This window comes from Mesoplodon mirus, assembly GCF_964341445.2.
Source record: "Mesoplodon mirus genome assembly, chromosome: 3".
NCBI classification, from domain to species: Eukaryota; Metazoa; Chordata; class Mammalia; order Artiodactyla; family Ziphiidae; genus Mesoplodon; species Mesoplodon mirus.
The window spans coordinates 10,376,012-10,396,914 of NC_138978.1; the positions used below are offsets into that span (position 1 = coordinate 10,376,012).

General features: G+C 52.9%; 1 protein-coding gene across 3 annotated transcripts in view; it reads left to right on the top strand.

Moving 5' to 3' along the window:
- The window catches only part of PRDM2 (PR/SET domain 2), a 120,644-nt gene that overhangs the window by 93,030 nt on the left and 6,711 nt on the right, over nucleotides 1–20,903 (top strand). For 2 of the 3 annotated variants that reach the window (XM_082616355.1, XM_082616354.1), the window contains one exon: nucleotides 19,910–20,053. In XM_082616355.1, the coding sequence (XP_082472481.1) occupies nucleotides 19,910–20,030 (121 nt within the window). In that variant the 3' untranslated portion in view covers nucleotides 20,031–20,053. Of the gene's footprint in view, nucleotides 1–3,949; nucleotides 4,442–19,909; nucleotides 20,054–20,903 lie in introns of those variants that run through there. The other variant, XM_082616357.1, reaches the window with a different exon arrangement.

A 20,903-nucleotide genomic window follows, 5' to 3' on the forward strand; every position in this document is an offset into this window, starting at 1 on the left:
GCTATTATTGGACCTGTGAATTCAGGCACATTCTCCTGTAGTGATTCAGTCGGTCAGCCATTCAGAAAACATCTTTAATGATCAGTCTGGATCATGAAGGTGTTGGTCTGTAGGCCTGATGGACTCTGTCCTGTGTACGAGGGTGTTCAGAGGACCTTGGGGTGTATGTAGCTGGCCACCACGGAGGAGCTGAGGGTGCTCCTGGCTGTTCCTACCCGCCGGGCACTAACTCTTCGGAAGCTCTCCCACCACTTGAGGGAGAGCAGTTGTCCCCATGTACAGACAAATTGACCGAGTCTGAGAGAGGCCACGGCACCTGCATCATGTCCCACAGCTGTAAATAGGGACCCCAAACCCTGCCATCTGACTCCAGACCCATGGTCTTTGCTGCCATGTGAAACAGCCTAATTCACCGTGCCCTTGGGTTTGACGTAGTTACTGTGTCCCCCAAGTGATCAGTGCTGATGTCATCACCCACAACGGGGTTTTGCTGTAGAGAGGTTGGGTAGCATACTGGGAATAAACACTGGCCTTGAACTCGTAGCCACCTGAATTTTGTTTTGTTTTGTTTTGTTTTTTCTTTTTTGGCGGTACGCGGGCCTCTCACTGTTGTGGCCTCTCCCGCTGCGGAGCACAGGCTCCGGCCGCGCAGGCCCAGCAGCCATGGCTCATGGGCCCAGCCGCTCCGCAGCACGTGGGATCTTCCCGGACCGGGGCACGAACCCGTGTCCCCTGCATTGGCAGGCGGACTCTCAACCACTGCGCCACCAGGGAAGCCTGCCAGCTGAGTTTTAATTCCCTGGGTTCCGTTTGTCACTGAGGTAGGGCACGCTGCTGGCTGAGCCCCAGGCTTCTGGTTATGTGAGCGGTCAGGCTAGAGGAGGTCTCGTGTGTTCCCAGTGAGGACTCAGGAGCTGATGACTGTGGTGGCGGTGGTGGTGGTGACGATCAGTGACCACTGTCTAGTGACTGGGGCTCGAGTCTCACAGCGATAGTGCCGGGGAGGCCCTGCTGAGGAAACCGACAGGGTGTGGTAACCGTCCCCGGTGGAAAGAGCCAGAGCATGGACGGTGATGATCGCTGAGGAACTTCTGGAAGAGGCTGCAGAAGAAACTGCTCATGTGTTCAAAGGCCCAGAGGAAAAAAAAAAAGATTCCTTCATGGAAAATGACAAACCTCAGTTTATGTTAGTTTCAGAGAATGGTGGTTACTGTCTTTGGGGAGAATAGAGCTCTTTTCAGAATTTTAGAAACTCCCAAAGGCTTCCAGGCTGGTCTAAGCCCTCCGTCTGGGCCCAGGCAAAGTGAATGAGCCCGGGGCACCTGAGGGTGCCTGGCCTCCTGGGAGCCCCTCAGGGTTTTGCTGTGACTTCATTTCAGGCACTGATTGGCCCTCCACCCGGAGCCGCTGAGCGCCTGTCTGTCCCGACCATCCGATCTGAAGGGCTGACGTTGATGCCTCTGCATCTCCTCACTCTGCTCTCCTGTTCTTGGAGGGACTTCACGCATCCGTACGTTCTGTTCTCGACTTGTTAGGGAGGTTTATTAAATGTCCCCCCTCCTAGAATGAAAGTTCTCCTTGGGCAGGAACTTCGTTTTGTTCCCTGCTGCATTTCCAGCGTCTCCCACGGTGCCTGCCACGTAGTAGCCGCTCAATAAATGACTTGCTGAATAAAATATTTGAATCCTGGCTTTACCACTTACTAGCTTTGTAATGTGGGGCAAGTTACTTAACCTTTCTGAGCCACGGCTTTCCTTTCTGTAAATGACAATAACAATCTATCTGACCAGGAAGGACGGTTGTGAAGACTGCAGATATGCCTGTCCTGGTATGTGCTGCTGTTACTATTGAGAGGCGTCCCCTTGAGTCTCAGTGTGAATCTGATTGAGTTACGTCTGCTGCTCAGAGCTGACTTTTGCCACGTATGAGATTTCGTGTTCACACAGATCACAGCAGCCGGAACCTTCCTTCATCATCTCTTGCCTCTGCCCAGAGAGGAGGAGCTCGAGCATCCCCAAGTCCTGGTTCTACTGCCAGTGACCCCAGGGCCCTTTGCTGTATTTCAGCCAGGCCCGTGCTGTTCATATGCCGACCATAGCGCTCCCTTTCTCCCATCAGATGAGAATGAGCCATAAAACAGGAAATCATTTTTCAAATCACAAGGAAAAGAGATGATTGATTCTTATTCTGCCGTCTTTCCATATAACTTTATTCCTCTTGGTTTTGAATTTCAAAGTCAAAATATAAATTTTTAAAGCTAGGTTCAGAAGAAGATACTTCCTTAGCTCTATGAAACCATGACCACTTAAACAAGGGACCCTGGTTCATTGAAATAATAATATAAGAATGGTCACTGATGTTTTAAAACTCTTACTAGCCACTGTTTTCAGGGCTTTACGCATACTGCCCCATTTAATCATTGCAACAGCCCTATGAAATAAAATACTTTTATGTTCTTCCATTTTACAGATGGGGAAAGTGCAGCACAGAAGTTAAAGAATTTGCTTGAGGTCATAGCTAGTAAAAGGGGAGCCCGGAAATGAGTCCAGCAGTCTGGCTCCATTTCTGAATTGGGAGTCTCTACTGCCCCTCACCCACAGATCTGGGAGTGAGTTCATGCCTGGTTCACCACCTTTAAGAAGCGGGGAGATGTGGCCTGTTAGTACGTAGTTGCCCGGGGAAGCACCAGCTAGTCCGAAGGAATCAAAATGTATGCTGGAGGTGAACACAGGTCTTGGTCCTTCCTGGTCGAGTCCAATTTGTAAGTTCTTGGGGGACCACACGGAGTGGTTTCAGCCAGGCCAGTGTGCTCACGTACCAGCTTTGTTAGGAAGGGAACAGATCCAGGAACTGACTCATCCAGAGCATTAAACCTTGTTCCCTGGTGTGAACTTTTTTGTTCTTTTTTTTTTTTTTTTTTTCTGTTTTCATAGCAGTCTTTCCAAGCCATGGTTGGCAAGTCGGTTTCCATGTGTGCAAGGGGAGCAGCTGCCTGAGGGTTCTGTGAGCTGGATTCCCAGGCGGGGTCCCCTTCGGGGATACAGGCCGGGCCGAGTGCCCGGTGTCCGCCTTGGACGCAGGAAGGGCAATGGCTCTGTTGCACAGGCGTTTGCTGTCTGAGGTCTAACGTGTCTGCTACTTCCGTTGCTTTTAAAAAGTACACGGGACATAATTTCACCTTTCCTGGAAGGCTCAAGGTGATCGTCAATTCATACTTTGTTGTGGCGAAGTGACACCCTCGGAGTTCAGACATACAGGATCCAGAAGCTTGAGATGTGGCTTAAGTATTTTTGGAGAAGGATGTACTTCTCACCATCTCCTTTTCCATCTATTATTTATGGATACTGTCTGTACTCCCTGGCAGCCTTCTGATAGGCTTCTGATAATTGTCTGTGAGCTAGGAAGCCAGGGAGGGGTCCTATTGAAGTGATACATAAGTAAAGAAACGCTAGGGCCTGAGAGCACCCAGGGACCTCCCTTGTAAGCAAAGTGCACTGCAGAGAGGGGCGAGTTCAGTGTAACACACATGCATAGACTGCTCGCTTTTAAGCTCCCAAAGCAAATGTTCTACATGTGGAGAGAATAAAAGGAAAGTTTGGGTGATGATGCACACAGTTACTTCCTCAGCAAAGGTTTGTTGCCCGGGGAAGCACCTTAATTCTGAAACAGAATAGTCTGCCTCGCTTTCCCCGATACCTCTGTCCTGTAATCTGTATTTGGGATAAATATTTTATTTGGTGCTAGGTGCTAAATAGTGGTTAAATCTGTAAGGATACGCCTGGAGGTTGGTTCCATCCCAGTACTTGCCTCCCAGGCTGCGGGACCTGTTCGTGGATTGGATTTTCCTCTTTCATTCACATGTCCCTCCAGAAGTTTTTTAGAATTTCTCTTACAGCCAATGCGTAGCTTATAGGTGTTTTATCCTTCTGCCTTCTTCATTCACGTTTAGGCTCCTTTGAATGAATTTTACGAGTGAGTCTGGTGAGAAGAAGTCTATGTCAACTTTGCCTTCATGCCGGAGCCAACGCTTTTGATGCACCTAAATAAACTGGTGTCAGATACGATAATTGACATGTAGACTCCGATATGTTTTTATGTCCTTAAAACTAAAAAATTACAGATACAGCCCATTGGTGCCAGCCAGCAGCAGGTGTTGTATTAAGGTGATGTCCTGAATCATGTTGGACAGGTGCTTAGAGGGGAGAGTAGTTTGCTGGTCTAGTAGGTATTGTTAATTTCAGGCTGAGGAAGTACATTTCCTGTCTGTGTTCCCAGGTGTGTGAAGGGACCCTAGTTTGGATCCTCTCACCAGGATGTTAGTGGACCACCTGCATCAAAAAACCACCTGGGAGCCTTCTTAAGAATTTCAGACCTACTAAACCGTCACCTCTGGGAGTGGGTCTTTGAAATCTTCATTTTTTATTAGCTTCTCCAATGTGTCTTACCCAGACTTCAGAGTTCCCTTATGGTTCTTATAAAGGGGGGAGGAAAATGACATGGTGTCACCACATACCATCATTTTTATTTGCTTCCGGTCTTCATTTTAAATTGTTTTCCTTTGCTTATTAACAATCTCTTTCATATATTCATAACATTTTTCAATTCTCAATACACTTCGCTTGTATATAAACACGCTGTGACAGATGAGCCAGGGTCGCTCAAGAGTTTGGGTCACTTCTGAGTGTCAGAGCCAAGGTGGACTTGAGGATTCCCTGCCTTGTCCATTGTTGCTCTTTGTGTATCTTTTTGAGGGGAATATAGGACCTTAGGTCATTCACTAGGACAAGCGTGGTTATCGCACAGTGCCCTGTTGGTGTACGTTCACTCTACCCTGGCATCTACTGCAGCACCCAGCACACAGTAGGTACTTAGTATCTGTGGAATAAAAAGAAAGGAAGAAACCTCCAGGAATAATGGAGCCAAAGCCACCACTCCACTTCAGTGACCTCTGATCTGATCCCACCTTATGACTTTAGGGCTTAAAATGTGTATTTGGGGAGCAATTAACTGTTAGCAGCTGAATAGAGAGCATCACTTGGATAAGTAAATGATCAGTTAAAATCAGGTTGAAAGAAAACACTCAGTTATTTGGTGGATAGTGAATTACAATTGGTCTTAAAGGGTTGCTGCCTGGGGGCACGGTCCTCAAGGTTAAGAACGTGTAGTGAAAGCCCGTCAATAAACCGACAGAGACCAGAAGGGAATTGTGCGCTGCAGCTCGTTAACCAAAGGTATTGGTGAAATTATATCTCCGCACCTCCCGCCCCCTGCCCCGGAATACACCGGTGCACACACAGCCTGTCTGCGATTATAACCGAGCATCCTGAACTTCGTGAGGTAGGACAATCCAAATACTCCTTCACATTTTTAAATCCTTTCCCCCAGTTTTTGGCTCTGAAAATAGAGTCATCCTCCCTCCGTTTCCAGCTTTACTTCCTGACATCTACTAAGGAGTCCTCTCTCGTAGAGCCTCCCAAATACATGGCCGTGGATGGCTTCCCTTCCGTGTTTTCTTATTTTTGCTCAGAATGAGGAACGCCTCCCTCTTAGAGCCTAAACGCTGATTGATTTCACGATGCCACACGCACTTGACTGGGCTGTGCCGAACAAGGCTGTTGCCCAAACTGGACTCACGGCGCATCTCACTCACCTGGGCGGTTTTCTCCATCATGCCCAGGAGTCAGAGCTGCTGCGTAATGGGATCCAGCCGACGGAGTCAAAGGGCCGCATGCAAGCATTTGACGAAGGAAACACAGAGGTCTCCCATTTACACATTCACCCAACCATCAAGTCCGCGTGTTCACCATGGCCTAAGGAGTAATTGGCGTGAGAGCATTTTGCAGAGGACAGGGCCTGGGAGGGTGGGGTGGTACCAGAAATCTGTCTGAACTGTTGTTAGAATACCAACTGTGGATAAAATGAAATACAGTCGAGGTTCAGTTGATTTTCGTTTAACCAACCTGCCGTGTTCATGGATGCCCCTCTCCCCCAGTGACACAGGGAATACCCGTGCCCTTTGGTGCCCTGCAGTAAAGTTAAATGCAGCCAAAAGTCAGTTGTGTTTATTCCCAAACCTGTTTATGACACTATTTTAATAACGTTTAATAACACTCTTAGCGTAACCATGTTTATACTAAACATAATAACAAATATGCCAGTATTTATTATTGTACGTGTATGAGTTAATTAAATATCCAAACTGATGAAATGTGAGCAGAGTTGTTTATGAAAAACAAGTTGAATGCGTAGAAAGGCTCATAGTAATTTGCTTAAAAACTGCTGTCCAGTTAGGTGGGGATGAGAAACAATGAAAAATTCACCTAAAGACATAGAAACATTTTGCATTTACATCGCTCTTAAAAATGTCTTAAGTTCTTGCCCCACTTGAAACAATAAGTGGGAAACAATAACTAGATGATGCATTCTGGGTGTGATGTAGTCAAGAAAGACTGTGGATCTTGACCCTTCGTCCATTTATTCATCCATACACTCAACGCGGGACCAGCGCCTGCTCTCACGTGCCAGGCACTGTACCGGGAGGATGTAGCAGTGAGCAAAACCGACACAATTCCCCGCCCTCATGGGACTCACGTCCTAGTGGGGGGAGACTGACAGTGAACAAGCAAGTAACTCTATAGAATGTCAGATGGTGAACGCTGTGGAGAGAAGTAACACAGGGAAGGGGGAGTAGAGACTACGAACGTGAAAATGGGGGCTACCATGTAAACGTAGCCTGACTGTAAAGGGACTATATATATATATATAGAGAGAGAGAGAGAGAGATGGGGGTGGTGGGGGAGGGAGAGGGGAAAGCAACCCTGTGACACAGGGAATGAAAACACTTAGAGGGAATGTCAAGTGCAAAGGTCCTGAGGTGGACGCATCCGTGGTGTGCTCAGGGGAGCCAGGCCGGGGAGAGGACTAGGAGATGAGGTCGGGGAGGTAACAAGGGGCCAATTTATATTGGCTCTTGCAGCCCTTGGGAAGACTTTGCTTTTATCCTGAGTGAGTGCGATTCATTGCAGGGTTTTGAGGGGCGGAATAATATGGTATGACTTGGCCTTTTTTTTTTTTTTTTTTTTTTTTTTTTTTTTTTTTTTTTTTTTTTTGCTGTACGCGGGCCTCTCACTGCTGTGGCCTCTCCCGTTGCGGAGCACAGGCTCCGGACACACAGGCTCCGCGGCCATGGCTCGCGGGCCCAGCCGCTCCGCGGCATGTGGGATCTTCCGGGATCGGGGCACGAACCCGTGTCCCCTGCATCGGCAGGCGGACTCTCAACCACTGCGCCACCAGGGAAGCCCGACTTGGCCTTTTAAAAGACTCACTCTGGCTGATGTGTTAAGAGTAGGCTGAACGGGCCCAAGAATAGAAATACAGACTAGGAGGTGAACACAGTAACCCAGGTGAGAAATGATGGTAGTTGGACTGGAGTGTAGCAGTGGGGTTGGTGAGTAGCAGTGGAATTCTGGGTGTCTTTTGAGGGTAGAGCCGCAAGATTTGCTGAGGATTGGATGAAAGAGAGAAATCAAGGATGGTGACATGTTTCTGCCTCCTCACCCAGATGGATGGAGTTGCCATTCAGTGATGAGGTGATGGAGCCAGTTTGTGGGGTGCGTGTGTGCTGGAAACTCAGTTTGGGGGTGTGTGAAATTTGAGCTGCCATTAGACACTCGTGGGGAGGGCAGTTGAATACACAGGTTTGAGTTTCAGAAGAAGGGACCCAGGTGGAAATGTAAACGTGGGAGTCCTCAGGGTGCACATGACACTGAAAACCATGAGGTGGCCTCCCCAAGGGAGTGAGTACAGCTAAAGGGAAGCAGCCCAAGAACTGAGGCTGGGGGAGCTCTAGTGTGAGAGGCTGGAGAGATTCAGAAGAGCCTTGGCAGTGTCCTGGGCTGAGGTGTGAATGGCTCAGCTGTGACATCGGATGGAGGGGACCTTCGTAGGCTGAAGGCTCCTCCCCTGGACTTGAGTAGGCACTCTGTGCTTTGCACGTCTAAGTAGCTTTCCTCTTCACCATCATAGAATGTTCTGGGGCCTGCAGCACTGCTGGAAATGGCCCCTTTGACTTATCCAGGTAGACACACCACAGTCATCCCCGACTTTGCTTCCACTCCTCCAGGTGGTGGGCTGTTTCCACCTGAAAAACCATCTGCAGCAAGCCAAGGAGACCCCATGAAAATGCAAGGCTGGTCCTCAGCTGTTCACAAACTTTCAGACCAGCTTCCTGTAACAAGTAAGAGACCCCATGTAACCAGACCTGTTGTTCACGATTCAGAAAAAGGCCTGAGGAAGACTTGATGAACTCTTACCCCAGTCCTGTTCCCATTTACAAACTCCCCAAATCCCCTTGTGTATAACTTGCCTTGAGGCTCAGGCACAACAAAGAGGGCGGGAGAGATTTGGGGGTGAGGGTAGGTGGTAACAATGCCCTCTCCATCCCCGAGGAGTGGCCTTCAGAGACAGAAATGACCCCTTCTAGAAATCCTGTCTCTTTTCTTTCTGGGGTCAAAGTAAGTTACACGTTCTGTGCTTTCTTTTCCTTCCCGTCCCTCCCACCCCCAAATGAAGTAAAGCAAAGGACAACATGGTAAAGTGAAGCCAATCCCAAAATGTGTTCCATGTGTTCCACAGAACACGAACACACACACACACACACACACACTGTTTACACCGTGTTTCTGCGGTCAAGTCCCTTGTTCTGAGCTCTGGTAGCCTGTTTTTCTTCCTTCCTGCTAATCACACTTTGTAATTTTGTATTTATTTATGTATTACGCAAGTAACTACCTTCCCCTTCTAGAACACACGCCCCAATGTTCTAGAGACCAGATCTGTTTGCTTTACTGCTCTATCCCCAGTGCCTAGCACGGGGTCAGGTGTATAACAGGTGCTTGATGGATCAGTACTGATAATCACGGGAATGCCCGGTCTTGTTTAGCATGTGGACCAGAAGGCTGACTCACCTTAATAGGCCGGAGGACCCCTCTCCCTGTCGGCACATGACGCCACATGTACGTGTGCAGAGTTGGAAATCTGGCTCCCAAAGAGAATGCTAAATCAGATTCAGGACACATTGCTTCATATGGCTGATCTTAGAACTTTTCTGTCCAAAAAGACTAAATTAAAAAAACAAAAACTTCTGGGTGCTTAACGGGCACCCCCTGAGGCTCAGCAGAGCCCACGCCATCCCCTTGCGGAATTGTCATTGTGCCTTCAGAGGTCACGTCTGCTCGGCACTCCACTGTGCCCCACGGTACCTGGCACAGAGCAGTCGGTCAGTACACAGTTATCAGATAAATGGGGTAAATGACAGCCTGTGTCCTCTTCTTGGGAATTTACGCCGCCTGTGGGCACATGAAACTCTCAGAAATCCTGCAGAGACATGTCTCACTGCACGAGCCCGTGCTCTGGAGTAAATCAATGGCTCTGGCTTCCATCCTCCTTCTACTGCTTGCCAGCTGTGTGTTGTTGCGCAAGCCGCCGAACCTCTCTGTGCCTTTGTTGCTCATGTGTCAACTGCAGCAGTACCCATCTCATAGAGGTCTTGTGGGGACTCCATTTGTTATTCCGGGTCAGGCGGTGGGCACCGTGCTCCACGTGTAGTCAGCACGAAAACCCTAGCTGCTGTGATGTGCACGGTAGTGAGGACGACCCATGCAACATCTGGGCAAACCTTCCACCAAACCTGGCTTGGGAAGTGCTGGTAACAAGGAAGGAAAATGAGGAGGGGTTTCATTCCACGTCTGCCACCGCCTGGCTGTGAGTCAGTGGGTTCCCCAGGAGTGTCTGGCTGGGCAGTGGTGTCTGTCCCCCCGCAGGGAGGGAGCCTGTTTGAGAGGCCTCTGCAAGTGAGCGGTTTCCAAACCTAAAGGACTGCAAGATCCTGGTGAGGCCCGAGCAGCCCAGGGTGGAATCAGGCGACCCGGGTCCAAGTCATTTAGCATCTACAGGCCGCCTCTGTCTCCCGCTCTGTAAAAAAAAAAGGGTGAACTGTCCCAGCCATGACCACCTGACAACCTGTTTGAGGTCAGCTGGGATTCAGGGTGAGGGCTTTGGGGATCTCGGGGCAGGGGTGGGGAGAAGGGGCAGGGGCAGCCTCTGTATCCACCCCCCTGCACCCTCGAGGACGAGGCCTCCAGGCCCACAGCCCACGGCGCCCCTGCCCTTTGGTCAGCCTTGTCACCCGCTGACGCACATCTGGTTCAGGCACATAGCAAGTGTGTGTTTCGTGTAGCTGTGCCAGCCCTGCGTCTGGGATGCCCTGCCAGCCAGGCACGCCCAGGCCTCCCAGGACAGACTGGTCTAGACGCCTTGGGTAGCAAAGAGCCCCCTGAGCTCCCACAAGGCTTTCCACCAAGGCAGCCACCTCTTCTCGCTGGCATCCTTGGAGGGGCACCAGACATCAAGTTCTAGAAATCCTGTGATCAGGGCAGATGCCTCCTAGGGCTTCTGAGACTCTCAGTCCCAGCAGCTCCAAACCGTGCAAGGGTTTGTCCCTGGAGCTTAACTTCTTTGGCCTAAGGCAACTTTAAAAGATGGAGTGTTCGTAATAATTAAATCTTAGTGTCCTTATAGAATTTTGTCATTTAAAAGAGTTTCCCGTCTGGACTTCGTGCGAGATCCATCAGTCCCTTTCTGTCCCAAGTTGGAATCTGTTTTCTATGCATCCATCGGTCTTGTCACGCTTGTATTTGTTTCTGTTTTCTTTTTGGCTTCCCCCCTGTTCTTAGAAGTTTCCTTTTGAAGAAAGCAGACCGTTTCGGCTCGGTTGGAGGGAAAGAGAAGGGCCAGCATCTGGGTTACAACCAAGTGGTTCCCAGGGAGAAGAGCAGTGAGAGGCAGAGACACAGCCAGGGGCGGAGCTGGGTCTGCCCGAGGGGGTCACCCCTCCCTCCAGCCAGGACTCCTCACCCCCAGTTGGTACCTCACAGGCTGTGACTTCTCCTGCAGGTGTGACGTCCTCCAGACGTGACCCACTGCACCAAGTGGAGCGGGGAGGGTCTGCTGGGGACCCTGGTTTGAGTGGGGCCTTGGTGGTGAGAGTAACCTTCCGGGAAGCTGCTGCCTTGGATGATTTGGTCTTGGAGAGACACAGCCGGGCACAGTTGGGCTTGGGCTGCATTGGGAGCCCGGCTCCTGGTTTGCCACTTATTGTTCAGGGAACCTTCTCTGAGCACCTGCTGGTGCCAGGCCTGGTGGCAGGTGGGCAGGTGGGTGAGAAGTGAATAGAGTCACCCTGTGCTCTCCAGGGTCGAGTCCCCAGTGAGAGGCAGGCAGGTGGAGGCAGACAGCTGGAAGTGCCCTCGCCTGGGCCATGCTGAGAAGGGCACCTGCCTCCCAGGGTTGCTTTTACCCAAGTCCATGGGGGCCCCTCACTGCACTTCCTCTCCATCATCAGTGTCCCCCAGAAAGCAGTGCGACCAGGCATGTCCCCCCCCACTCCTTCCCAAGAACAACTTGCTGTGTGACCTTGAGCAGGTGACCACCTCGCTCTGGTTCGTTGTCCTCGTCTGAGAGTGAGGGGCTGCTTGCTCGGCCTCTGGGGTCCCCGGCCCCTCGCTTGTCCTGACAGGGCTGGAAGCAGCCCCGGCTGGGATCTCCCTGCTGGGAAACTTCCTTTGGCCAAGGTCATCGCGGGCCAGGCCAGCCTTCCTGTTGACCGGCTTGTGTCACGAGCTGTCACATGCTTGGTGTTTGGAGTTCAAGCCAAACAGGTTTGGGGGACTCATGAAGACCTAAGAACCTGGCGTAAAAGCCCCAAGAGGAAGGTATGTGATTGGTCTTTTGGATGCACAGAGGCCAACCAGGAGCCTCCCTCAGGGCTGATGAGAGGGAAGGAAACTCTCTGCGGAGCAGACTTCAGCTCTGGGGTCAGATCCCTGTGCATCCTGCCTTCCTTTCTTCCTTTCCCTCTTTCCTTTCTATTCACGCCTCTCTGTGACCTAAAAGGAGTTACTTCACCTCCCTGTGCAACTGTCCCCTCAGCCATAAGAGGGCACAATAAGCCATCTCACGTGGTTAAGCGAACATTAAATGGAAAAACCACCTAAGCTACCAGGGCCCGCGATGCCGACCCTTCATGCGTTAGCTGAGGGGCCACGGCGACTGCCCAGGCCAGTGATTTCGAACCTCTGGCCCTCCCTCAAGGATCACTTTCATTTCCCTCCCCTCAGCCCACACATTGCCAAGGCTTTCCCTGTAAAACTTCACTAGGCACGGACGGGGTCCTGCCCCAGACTTCAGAACCAGGCCGCCACCTAGCACGCTGCCTGCACCTGACTCTGCTGCAGGTTTCTCCCAGCCCCACGCTCCCCCAATTTCAGTGCACAGGTGCCTCTCCAGGGATCTTGTTAAAATGCAGACTCTGACCCAGGAGGTCAGGTGGGGGCTGAGTAGCTGTATTGCTAACAAGCCCCCAGGGACTGCCGATGCTGGTCCGCGGACCACACTTTGAGGAGATGGATCCAGACCAGTGGCTCTCAAAGTTGGCTTTTAAAATTCCCAATGCCTGGACTCCAGACCAGCTAAATCAGAACCTGTAGGGCTGAGGAGTGGAGCAGCCACAGGGATTGTTTTCATGTCTCGAGGCGATTCCAGTGAGCATTAGGGTTTGAGACCCCCTGCCAGGGCTCCTCTGAGCTGATGTGGTTCCACCCAGAACTGCTTCCTGGCTTCGTGGGTGGCTTGTGTGACTGTTCTGTGGGCACACGCTCACCCCATTAGGCTTTCTGGAATATTGAAAAGAGCTTTTTGATCCCCATCACTACAGGGACTGTGTCTGGGAGGGGGCCCAGGCTTTGGTGTCCAGTGGTCTTGGATTCAGATCTTGGCCGCATCCTGTTGGCCGATAGAGTGTGGACATGGGCCTCCTCGCCTCTCTGGGCCTCCGTCTCCTCCTCTGTGAGATGCAGGTCATCACTGTCCCGCTTCCGGGAGTGAAGCCCCTGCGGTAACTCCTGGTGTATAGCAGGCACGTATGTAAATGATGCTATTACCTTTTTTCCCTCGTTTGACATCCTCATTTTGCAAGCAAGACTACCCTGGCTCAGAGAGGTGGTGGCATTTTCCAGAGGCCACACAGCAGGTTATCGGTGGTTCAAGGGCTGAAGTTCGGGCTCCTGCATCCCAGGGCTGTGTCACTACTCCCACCCCCGACTCCCAGCCTGGGAGTCCCATTTGAGTGCAAGGGGCCTCCCCGGAGCAGAAGGTGGAGACTGCTTGGATGCGGAGCGTTCCTGGCAGTGGCAGGTGCCAGGAAGCAGGAGGTGGCTCCCGCGAGCTCCCACCTGGGGCTTCACCCACCTCCAGGGAGCATCAGGACCATCTCAGCTTGTTAAATGAAACTGACGTCGGCTCGCACACCCTTTGCCTCTCTCTTGCCTCCTGCAAAAGTGCTGACCATTAGGCACCAACTTCAAACGACTTGCTCTCAGAATTTGTGGAGAGTTATGTAAGACGCCGCGGCGGCCGTGTGGCCTAACCAGCTCTGGGGGTTGCATCCCCCGAGGCCCCTCCTGACTCATGCAGGGGAAGAGGTGGAAAGCGGGGAGGCAGGCAGGGTCTCGGCTCAGAACGCCCAGGCAGCCTGGCAGGGAGCACGGTGGGGAGGGACCCCGAAGCCCCGGAGCGCGCGCCCTGGAGAGTGTATCCCGGAGCTGGCAGCCCCTCCCCTTGACCTAAAAACTCCTCGGGTGGGGTTCTCTGAGCCCCTGCTGCAGTTCCTCTCCTCCCCATCTCTCTTGAACTCACTTCTCTCAGGCATTTGTCTCCACCATGTCCTGGAAGCTGCTGTTACTAAGGTTACCAGCAGCCTCTAGGCAGCTAAATACCGTGGCTGGTTCTCTCTGTCTTCCTGAACGCGTCGGCAGCGTCAGACACTGTCAGTTCTCCCTCTTCCTTGAAATATGTGTCACCGTGGACACCACTCTCACGTCACCCCCTGCCCCTCTGCATCCCATCCTCAGTCCCTGGACCTGCCCCTGTCTCCCCTCCCTTGGGTGAGCCTGTCCAGCCCCCCTAAATGCCTACCTGTCCCAGATTCATCAGTTTCATTTAACCCGCCCTCTTGATTTCTCCCTTGGGTGTGTAATGAACATTTCAAACGTACTCTTTTCAAAACGGTTCTCCCCACGAAGTCTTCTCCTGCCATCTTCCCCTCCTCGGTCAAACAAACTATCCCACCCTGGACTCCATCTAGACTGCCTAGCCCTGCCCCAACCCTGACCCCCAGTTCCAAAACGTGTCCTGATTCCACTTCTCACTTCTCTACATCCTCCGCCTCCATCACCTCTTGCTTGACGAACTGGTCTCCCCATTTCCGTTCTTTGCTATCCTGCAATCTGTGCCCAACACAGCGGCCGCACCGGGTCATGTCACCTTGCTGCCCAGGAGGATGAGACCCTCCCCTCTGCCCTCTCTTACGTCCCTGACATTCCAGGCAAGTGAGAAGATGCTCTCAGGAGATGGGGGCAGGTGGGCGCGGCCTGCCCAAGTGTCAGGGAACCGGGGGTGTCTTCATCCCGCTCACGTTCCCTCACCTGCGGGTAACACCCATACGGCACCTGTCCCCCGTCTGCCCTGTGAAAGCGGCCTCTTGTGTTAACTGCTCTTCTTGGACAGTCGTAGGGCGGCCAGGCATCTTTGCATATTCCTCAGCTTTGGATTTCTCTGTGAATTGCCTTTTCGTGGCATTAAATGATCTATTCAGTGATCGGCAGCCTTTGCTCATTTTTATTAGGCACTCCTTAGTTTTTGTTGTCACTACTTCATCTCCCTGGCCCCAGCATCCCCTGCCCCCGGGACGACCCCAAGATGAGAGGCCACGTGTGGGCCCTGATCCATGACATCACCTTGTCCCCAGCTCCCCAGAGCCCAGTGAGGGCGAGCTCCAGTTGAGGTGCTGACCTCCTTCCCCTGTGACTCATTAGCTCGTGCAGACACCCCTCGCAGACAAACCAACCCTGTTAGATCCTCGCCAGGTCCTTGCATCACTCTCTCTGCTCGGGCCCCACGCTGGGACCTTCCCCACATCACCTTTCCCCATCTTCTCCCCGACCCTGGCCTTCCCTCCTGCTTCTTCAGTTTTGTTTGTCGTGTGTAGTTCAGTGTATCAGGTGCCTCCTTTACCAGAAGCCATTGGGGGCTGAGCGAGAATGTGGCTGGCCTGGGAGCCCAGAGGCCCCAGTCTCAGCCTCGCACTGGCATCTGAAAATGAGAGTTTTTCCCTCTAGGCATCACTGAGTCACACGCAGACTGTGAAAGGTAACGACCGCTGTGAGTGTCATTCACCAAAGCTTCCTTGGCAAAGCACCTGGCAGGTAGTGGACACGCCATCCATCCAGCAAATAATGAAAGGCTCCCTACTGTGTGCCAGCCACGGGTCTAGGTGCGGGGGACGTCAGGGACAAAACACCTCCAGTGGAGCCAGAAAACAAACAGCCAGGTAGACACGGAGTGTGTTGGTGCAGTAAATATAAGAAAGACAGAAAAATGGACTAGAGGCTGGAGTTTCAGGGCAGGGTGTTTGCAATTTCAAATAGGGCAGCTGGGAGGGAGGCTTGCTGAGAAGGAGGCCCTTGAGCAAGAACTTGGAGGAGGGGGTGGCGTGACTATGGTGGGGAGACTTCAGGGCAGGGTCTGCAGGAATGGACCGGAGGAAACATAAATGACACCCTCAAGGGTCAGGAATGGAACAACCCTGCCTTTCAGTGCCTTCAGACTATGGAGGGCTTCTGACAGTGAAGAAGTGACTGTCCAGCCCTTTCTCGATGCCTTGGATTCAGGATCATGAGTGTTATCCATTTTACCGGGCTGTAAGGAAGGATGCTCGAGGGGGCCCACTCAGCCCGAGTTCTGGCCCCTGCACTGAATGGGCGCAGATTTCCGTGACTGAGAAGCCTGTGCAGTGGGGATATCTGGAATCTAGGATCACTCATCTCTTCATTCATTACGTTTTGGGGGTTTGCCGTCCACGCCTTCAAAATTAGGTGTTCAGGGCTGCCCTGGTGGCGCAGTGGTTGAGAGTCCGCCTACCGATGCAGGGGACACGGGTTCGTGTCCCGGTTCGGGAAGATCCCACATGCTGCAGAGCGGCTGGGCCCGTGAGCCATGGCCGCTGAGCCTGCGCGTCCGGAGCCTGTGCTCTGCAGCGGAAGAGGCCACAACAGTGAGAGGCCCGTGTACCGCAAAAAAAAAAAAAAAAAAAAAAAAAAAATTAGGTGTTCAGGCTGCTGTGACGAGCAGACCCAGGTCGGTTCCCTGGCCTCCCATGCACCGTGCAATCACGTAGATGACGTGGAACCGCCCGTGGAGGGGGCGGGTGTGTGTGCTGAGGTCAGTGGGGCGGGGCCCGGGAGCATCTGCAGAGCCGTGGTCCCCAGCCCTGGTCCCACGTTGGAACCGCTGAGGAGCTTAAAGATGCTGATGCCCGACGCCACCCCAGAGGTTCTGACGTCACAGGTCCGGCAGCAGCCCGGGCCTCCCCAGCGGACTCTAGTGAGTAGCTGTGGCCTCTAGTGAGGTCACGGGGAGGAGGGCTCCACGTGCATGTGCCGAAGGAAGCCCTGTGGAGCTGGGGAGACAGGAGCTGAAGGAGCGAGAGGGCTGGGAGGTCGGCGGGGCCGGGCTGTGTGTGGAAGAGCTCGGTCCCCACCAGGAGCCTGGGGTTGAGTTTCAGCAGGGACATGTCACACCCGGCTGTACCTTAGGGAAGGGGAACAGATGGGAGGGGAGCCAGCGGGGGTGGGGTGGGGAGGGGGCCTTGCAGGAGACCAGACCTGGAGGCAGAAGAGAGGGAGGAAGGTGGATGGAGCCGGCAGGGCCCCGGTGGGTCCCCTGCGCTGATGGCCTCTGCCCTCACACCTCCAGAAATAGGCCCCTTGTGCTGAACTCTTCTCAGAAGGCCAAGGGCCCTCGTATCCTGGTCCCCCGGGGCTCTTCCTAGCCCCACTCGGCATCAGCAGGCTGCAGGGATTGTCTCCATTTTACAGATGAGGAGGCTGGGGTTTGGAGGCCGGGGGGCAGGAAGGACCTTCCCGGGGTCACACAGCCAGTGAGTGTGAGGATGGGAACTCGCGCTCAGGTCTCCGACGGATGTGCTGCCCCCTCGGGGGTTATGACTGCTGCCCGTCCCCACAGCGGCCACAATCAAAACACCACGCGAGCTGATGTTGGCCTTGCTCGTCATAATAACCCTATGAAATAAAATTGCTCTTCCCGTTTTGTGGGTGGTGACACTGTAGCTCAGAGAGGGTCCATGGCTTGCCAAGGTCACACAGCCAGTGAGTGGGAACCAAGAATCACAAGGTGCTCGTGGGTTAAGCGTAACTGTGCTGAGGATCGGAGAATATCTGGTTGCTTAGCACCTCACCTCTCAGCCTCAGACAGCTGCTGGGCTCTCAAAGTCCTCCGACCAGAGAAAGGCTTTCACAATCAGGAAGGAGACTGTCCTGCTGGGCATCACCACCCCAGTCCCTAAAGGAAACACCCAGGTGGTGACTTGGGGTCTCCTCCAAAACTGTGGCCCATAGAGCTGAAAGACCTGGGTTCTGCTCCCCCGGGAGAGTCTCCATCTGTCCGAGCCCCAGTTTCCTCATCTGTGAAATGGGTATAAAAGCACTTGTTCCTCCTACCTCCTGGACTGCTGGTAGACTCCGGAGATAACAGCAGACGGAGCACTTGGGAATCACAGCAGCTGTTGTGTTGTCCCCCATGGGGCCAGGCAGTGTGTGAGGGTTGGCGAGAGGCACCTGTCTTCGGGGGCCTTGCCCCTGACCATTAGCGCTCTACCCAGGGGGACGACGAAGACTGGGGAGAAAGCCTGCTCCCGAGTAGAGATGGCTGTGCGGCCACAGGAGCCGGAGGGTGGAGCGGAGCAGACGGGAGCAGAGATGCCTGGCAGCTGGAGAGGGCTGGGAGGTCCACGGTGTTGTCTTTGTTTGATTGATTAGGTTTTTGAATGTTTAATAGATGTGTGATGATGGTGAGAGGAATGAAATGGAAATTGAGGATGCCAGCCCGTTCGTCCCCAAAGCTGCTACATCCTGCTGGAGATGTTGCCCCAGAGAGGGGACAGTGTAGGGGGACCTGCCACGTGCCAGGACTGTCCCTTATTCCTCAGCCGGACAAGGTGTGCAGGTCGTCCGTGTTTCCAGGCAGCCTGGCAGCTGACTGTCCCCTCCCAGCGTTGGCTGGGCTGGCCGAGGGGTCGTCGTCGTGCTCACCCTGAGGTGCCCCCCCGCAGGCCGCCTCATGGGTCTTCTGGTCCATCCGGGGCACAAGCTTGCCGCCGAGCCTTAGGTCTCAGTTTTCTGTCTTGAATCTCGCTCAGGACTGATTGCACAGTGTCGGGGAGGAATTCAAGCAGGGGCAGTCCTGAGCCATGGCTGAGAGCCAGGACCCCAGAGGGGATCTCATCTGTGGAGAGAACAGAAATCTTCCCTCTGGCACCTTCTTTGTTTTTCTGTGTATACATTCATCTATTCTTGTAGGTATGTGGGAGAGCTACCTTGTCAGCTGTAGCACTGTTCACATCTGGGCGGATCAATCGTCATGGGGGTGTCCTGTGCATTTTAAGATGTTTACTAGCATCCCTGGCCCTGTCCACCAGATGCCGGGTAGCAGCATCCTTCCCCTCAGATGTGACAACCCCAAATGTCTCCAGATATTGCCAAATCCATGCCCTGGTTGAGAACCACTAATTGAAACCCTGATGTTTCAGCTTTGAGACGGACCCTGTTCCCAGCTCTTTCTCCCTCCCTGGAGCAGGCGAGGTTCCCAGAGGGGTCGCCCTTCCTGCTTTCCCGCCCACTCACTTCCATTCTTCTACCTAGAGAGACAGACTTGGGACCCAGGACAAGTTACTTGACCACTCTGTGCCTCTGTTTCCCCATCTGTAAATTAGGGCTAGCAGAGAACCATCTTGTAGGAAGAGGAAGATAGTTGATATACGTAAAATATTTAGCACAGTTCTGGGCACCCCATGTGTTGTTCTTATTCAACAAATATTTATGTTTGTGATGCTAAGCCGGGGATGCAGCAGCGAACAAGACAAGGGCCCTGACCTTGAGATTTCACAGCTCCTGAGGGAGGCAGATGCACAATTCTGTGATTGTGATTCAATATAACAAGGGCTGTGATGGGCAAGCGTGGGGGGCCGTGGGAGCCCACAGGAGGGTCACCTCATCCAGGAGTTAGAGAAGGAAGTCTTCCTGGAGGAGGTGATATTCCAGCTAGGATCTGGAAGGTGAGTACGCCTTAGCTGGATGCAGGAAGGGGAGGAATAATGGTCTGGGTTGTCTATCTTTAAAAAAAATTTAATGCTTTCCTGAAAAAGAAATCCAGTTTAATGGGCTGTAGTAGCAAACAGGACCATACCAGGTCAAGGGACCCAGGTTTATACCCCCTCTGAGATCCCTGACACAAAAGTTCTCTGCACAGTGAGGCCGGAACAGGTGCCAGGTGCAGAGTTCCAGCCTGGAGGGGACCTGGACCTACTTCCTCTTCCTTCTGTAGGCGATGGTGGTAACTTGGTACCAGAACCTCCCCAGATGCTTTTACGGGGAGCACAGTGCCCGGGGAGGCAGGCGGGGAAACGGTGAAGCTGCCCTCTGCACAGCAGTGTCCATTCCTGGCTCGCCTGCCCATCCAGTGGGGGTCCTGAGGGCGGGCCTGCCCAGTGCCGTGTCTCAGAACCCCGCTTGTGGACGCTTCTGCCGGCCCGTCGCCTCCGAGGGGAGGGAAAGGGGTGGGCGGAGCATGGTGGCACTCATTCCCGTTGTTAAAGCTCGAGTCCCATTGTCTTCAAGGTGCCTGGAGAGGCGGTGCCAGCACGAGGCCTCCCAGGTGCTGTCTGGGCACCCACCGAGCTGGGCTCCTGGTGATGCTGTGTGTTATTCCTCTCTCCGCACAGCTACAGTCTCCGCCTGGCATCTCGATGTCCTCCGCCAGCTGCCCCGTACATCACCAGGCAGTGTAGGAATGTCAAGGCCACAGCTGCAGCCCAGTTCCAGGGATCCCTCTTCAAAGAGTAGATGCTTCGCCTGCTCCTTGACAGGTACGCGGAGGGTGGAGCAGCCTCCGGGGGCTCTGGGGGCCGAGGGGCAGGGCTTGGATTTGGGGGTGGGCTGGGCAGGAGAGAAGGGGGTGTGCTAGGTGGGGCAGGGGGCCTTTCTGCAGGGAGGGTATATAGTGGCTGAGAGTGTAGACCCTGGACCATCTGGTTCAAATCCCACCTCTGCCTCTTATGGGCTGGGGGACCTCAGCAAGTTACTCTGTCTCTCTGAGACTCAGTTTTCCCATCTATAAAATGGGGATGACAGTAGTATCTGCTTCATAGGATTCTGAGAATTACAAGGGTCAAATGTATGAAAGCACTTAGAACAGTGCTTGGCACAGATAAGCACCAGGTAAGTCTAAGTATTAGCGATCGTTATTGTAATAATAATAATGATAATAATACTCAGCACTAAATTGAGACCTTCAGTGGCTTTAAGACCAGAAAAGGTTATGGAGTCCCTTTTCCCACAGTGTATTTGAAAGTGGAAGTCATACTAATTCATAAAGTATAAAAACTTAGATTTATGTTGAACTAGAAGTCTCCTTCCAGATTCTCTGATGGTGAAACCTGAATTCATTCATGGATGCTGGACTTTTCCTCCTGGGGGGCCGGGCTTTGCCAGTGACCTTGAGCAGGCTTGGGTTTCCCTGCTGGTGACATGGCATGTCTTTTTTCATTGTGACCCCGAGACCAGCATCTCAAGCATGATTGGGGCACCGGTTAAAAATACAGACCCCAGGATCCCACTCCAATTCATTAAACGAGCATGCTGGTGAGCAGGGCCTGAGAATCTGCACTAGCAGGTGACCCTGTGGCTCTGGGACACACTCAGATTCGGGGATGGATG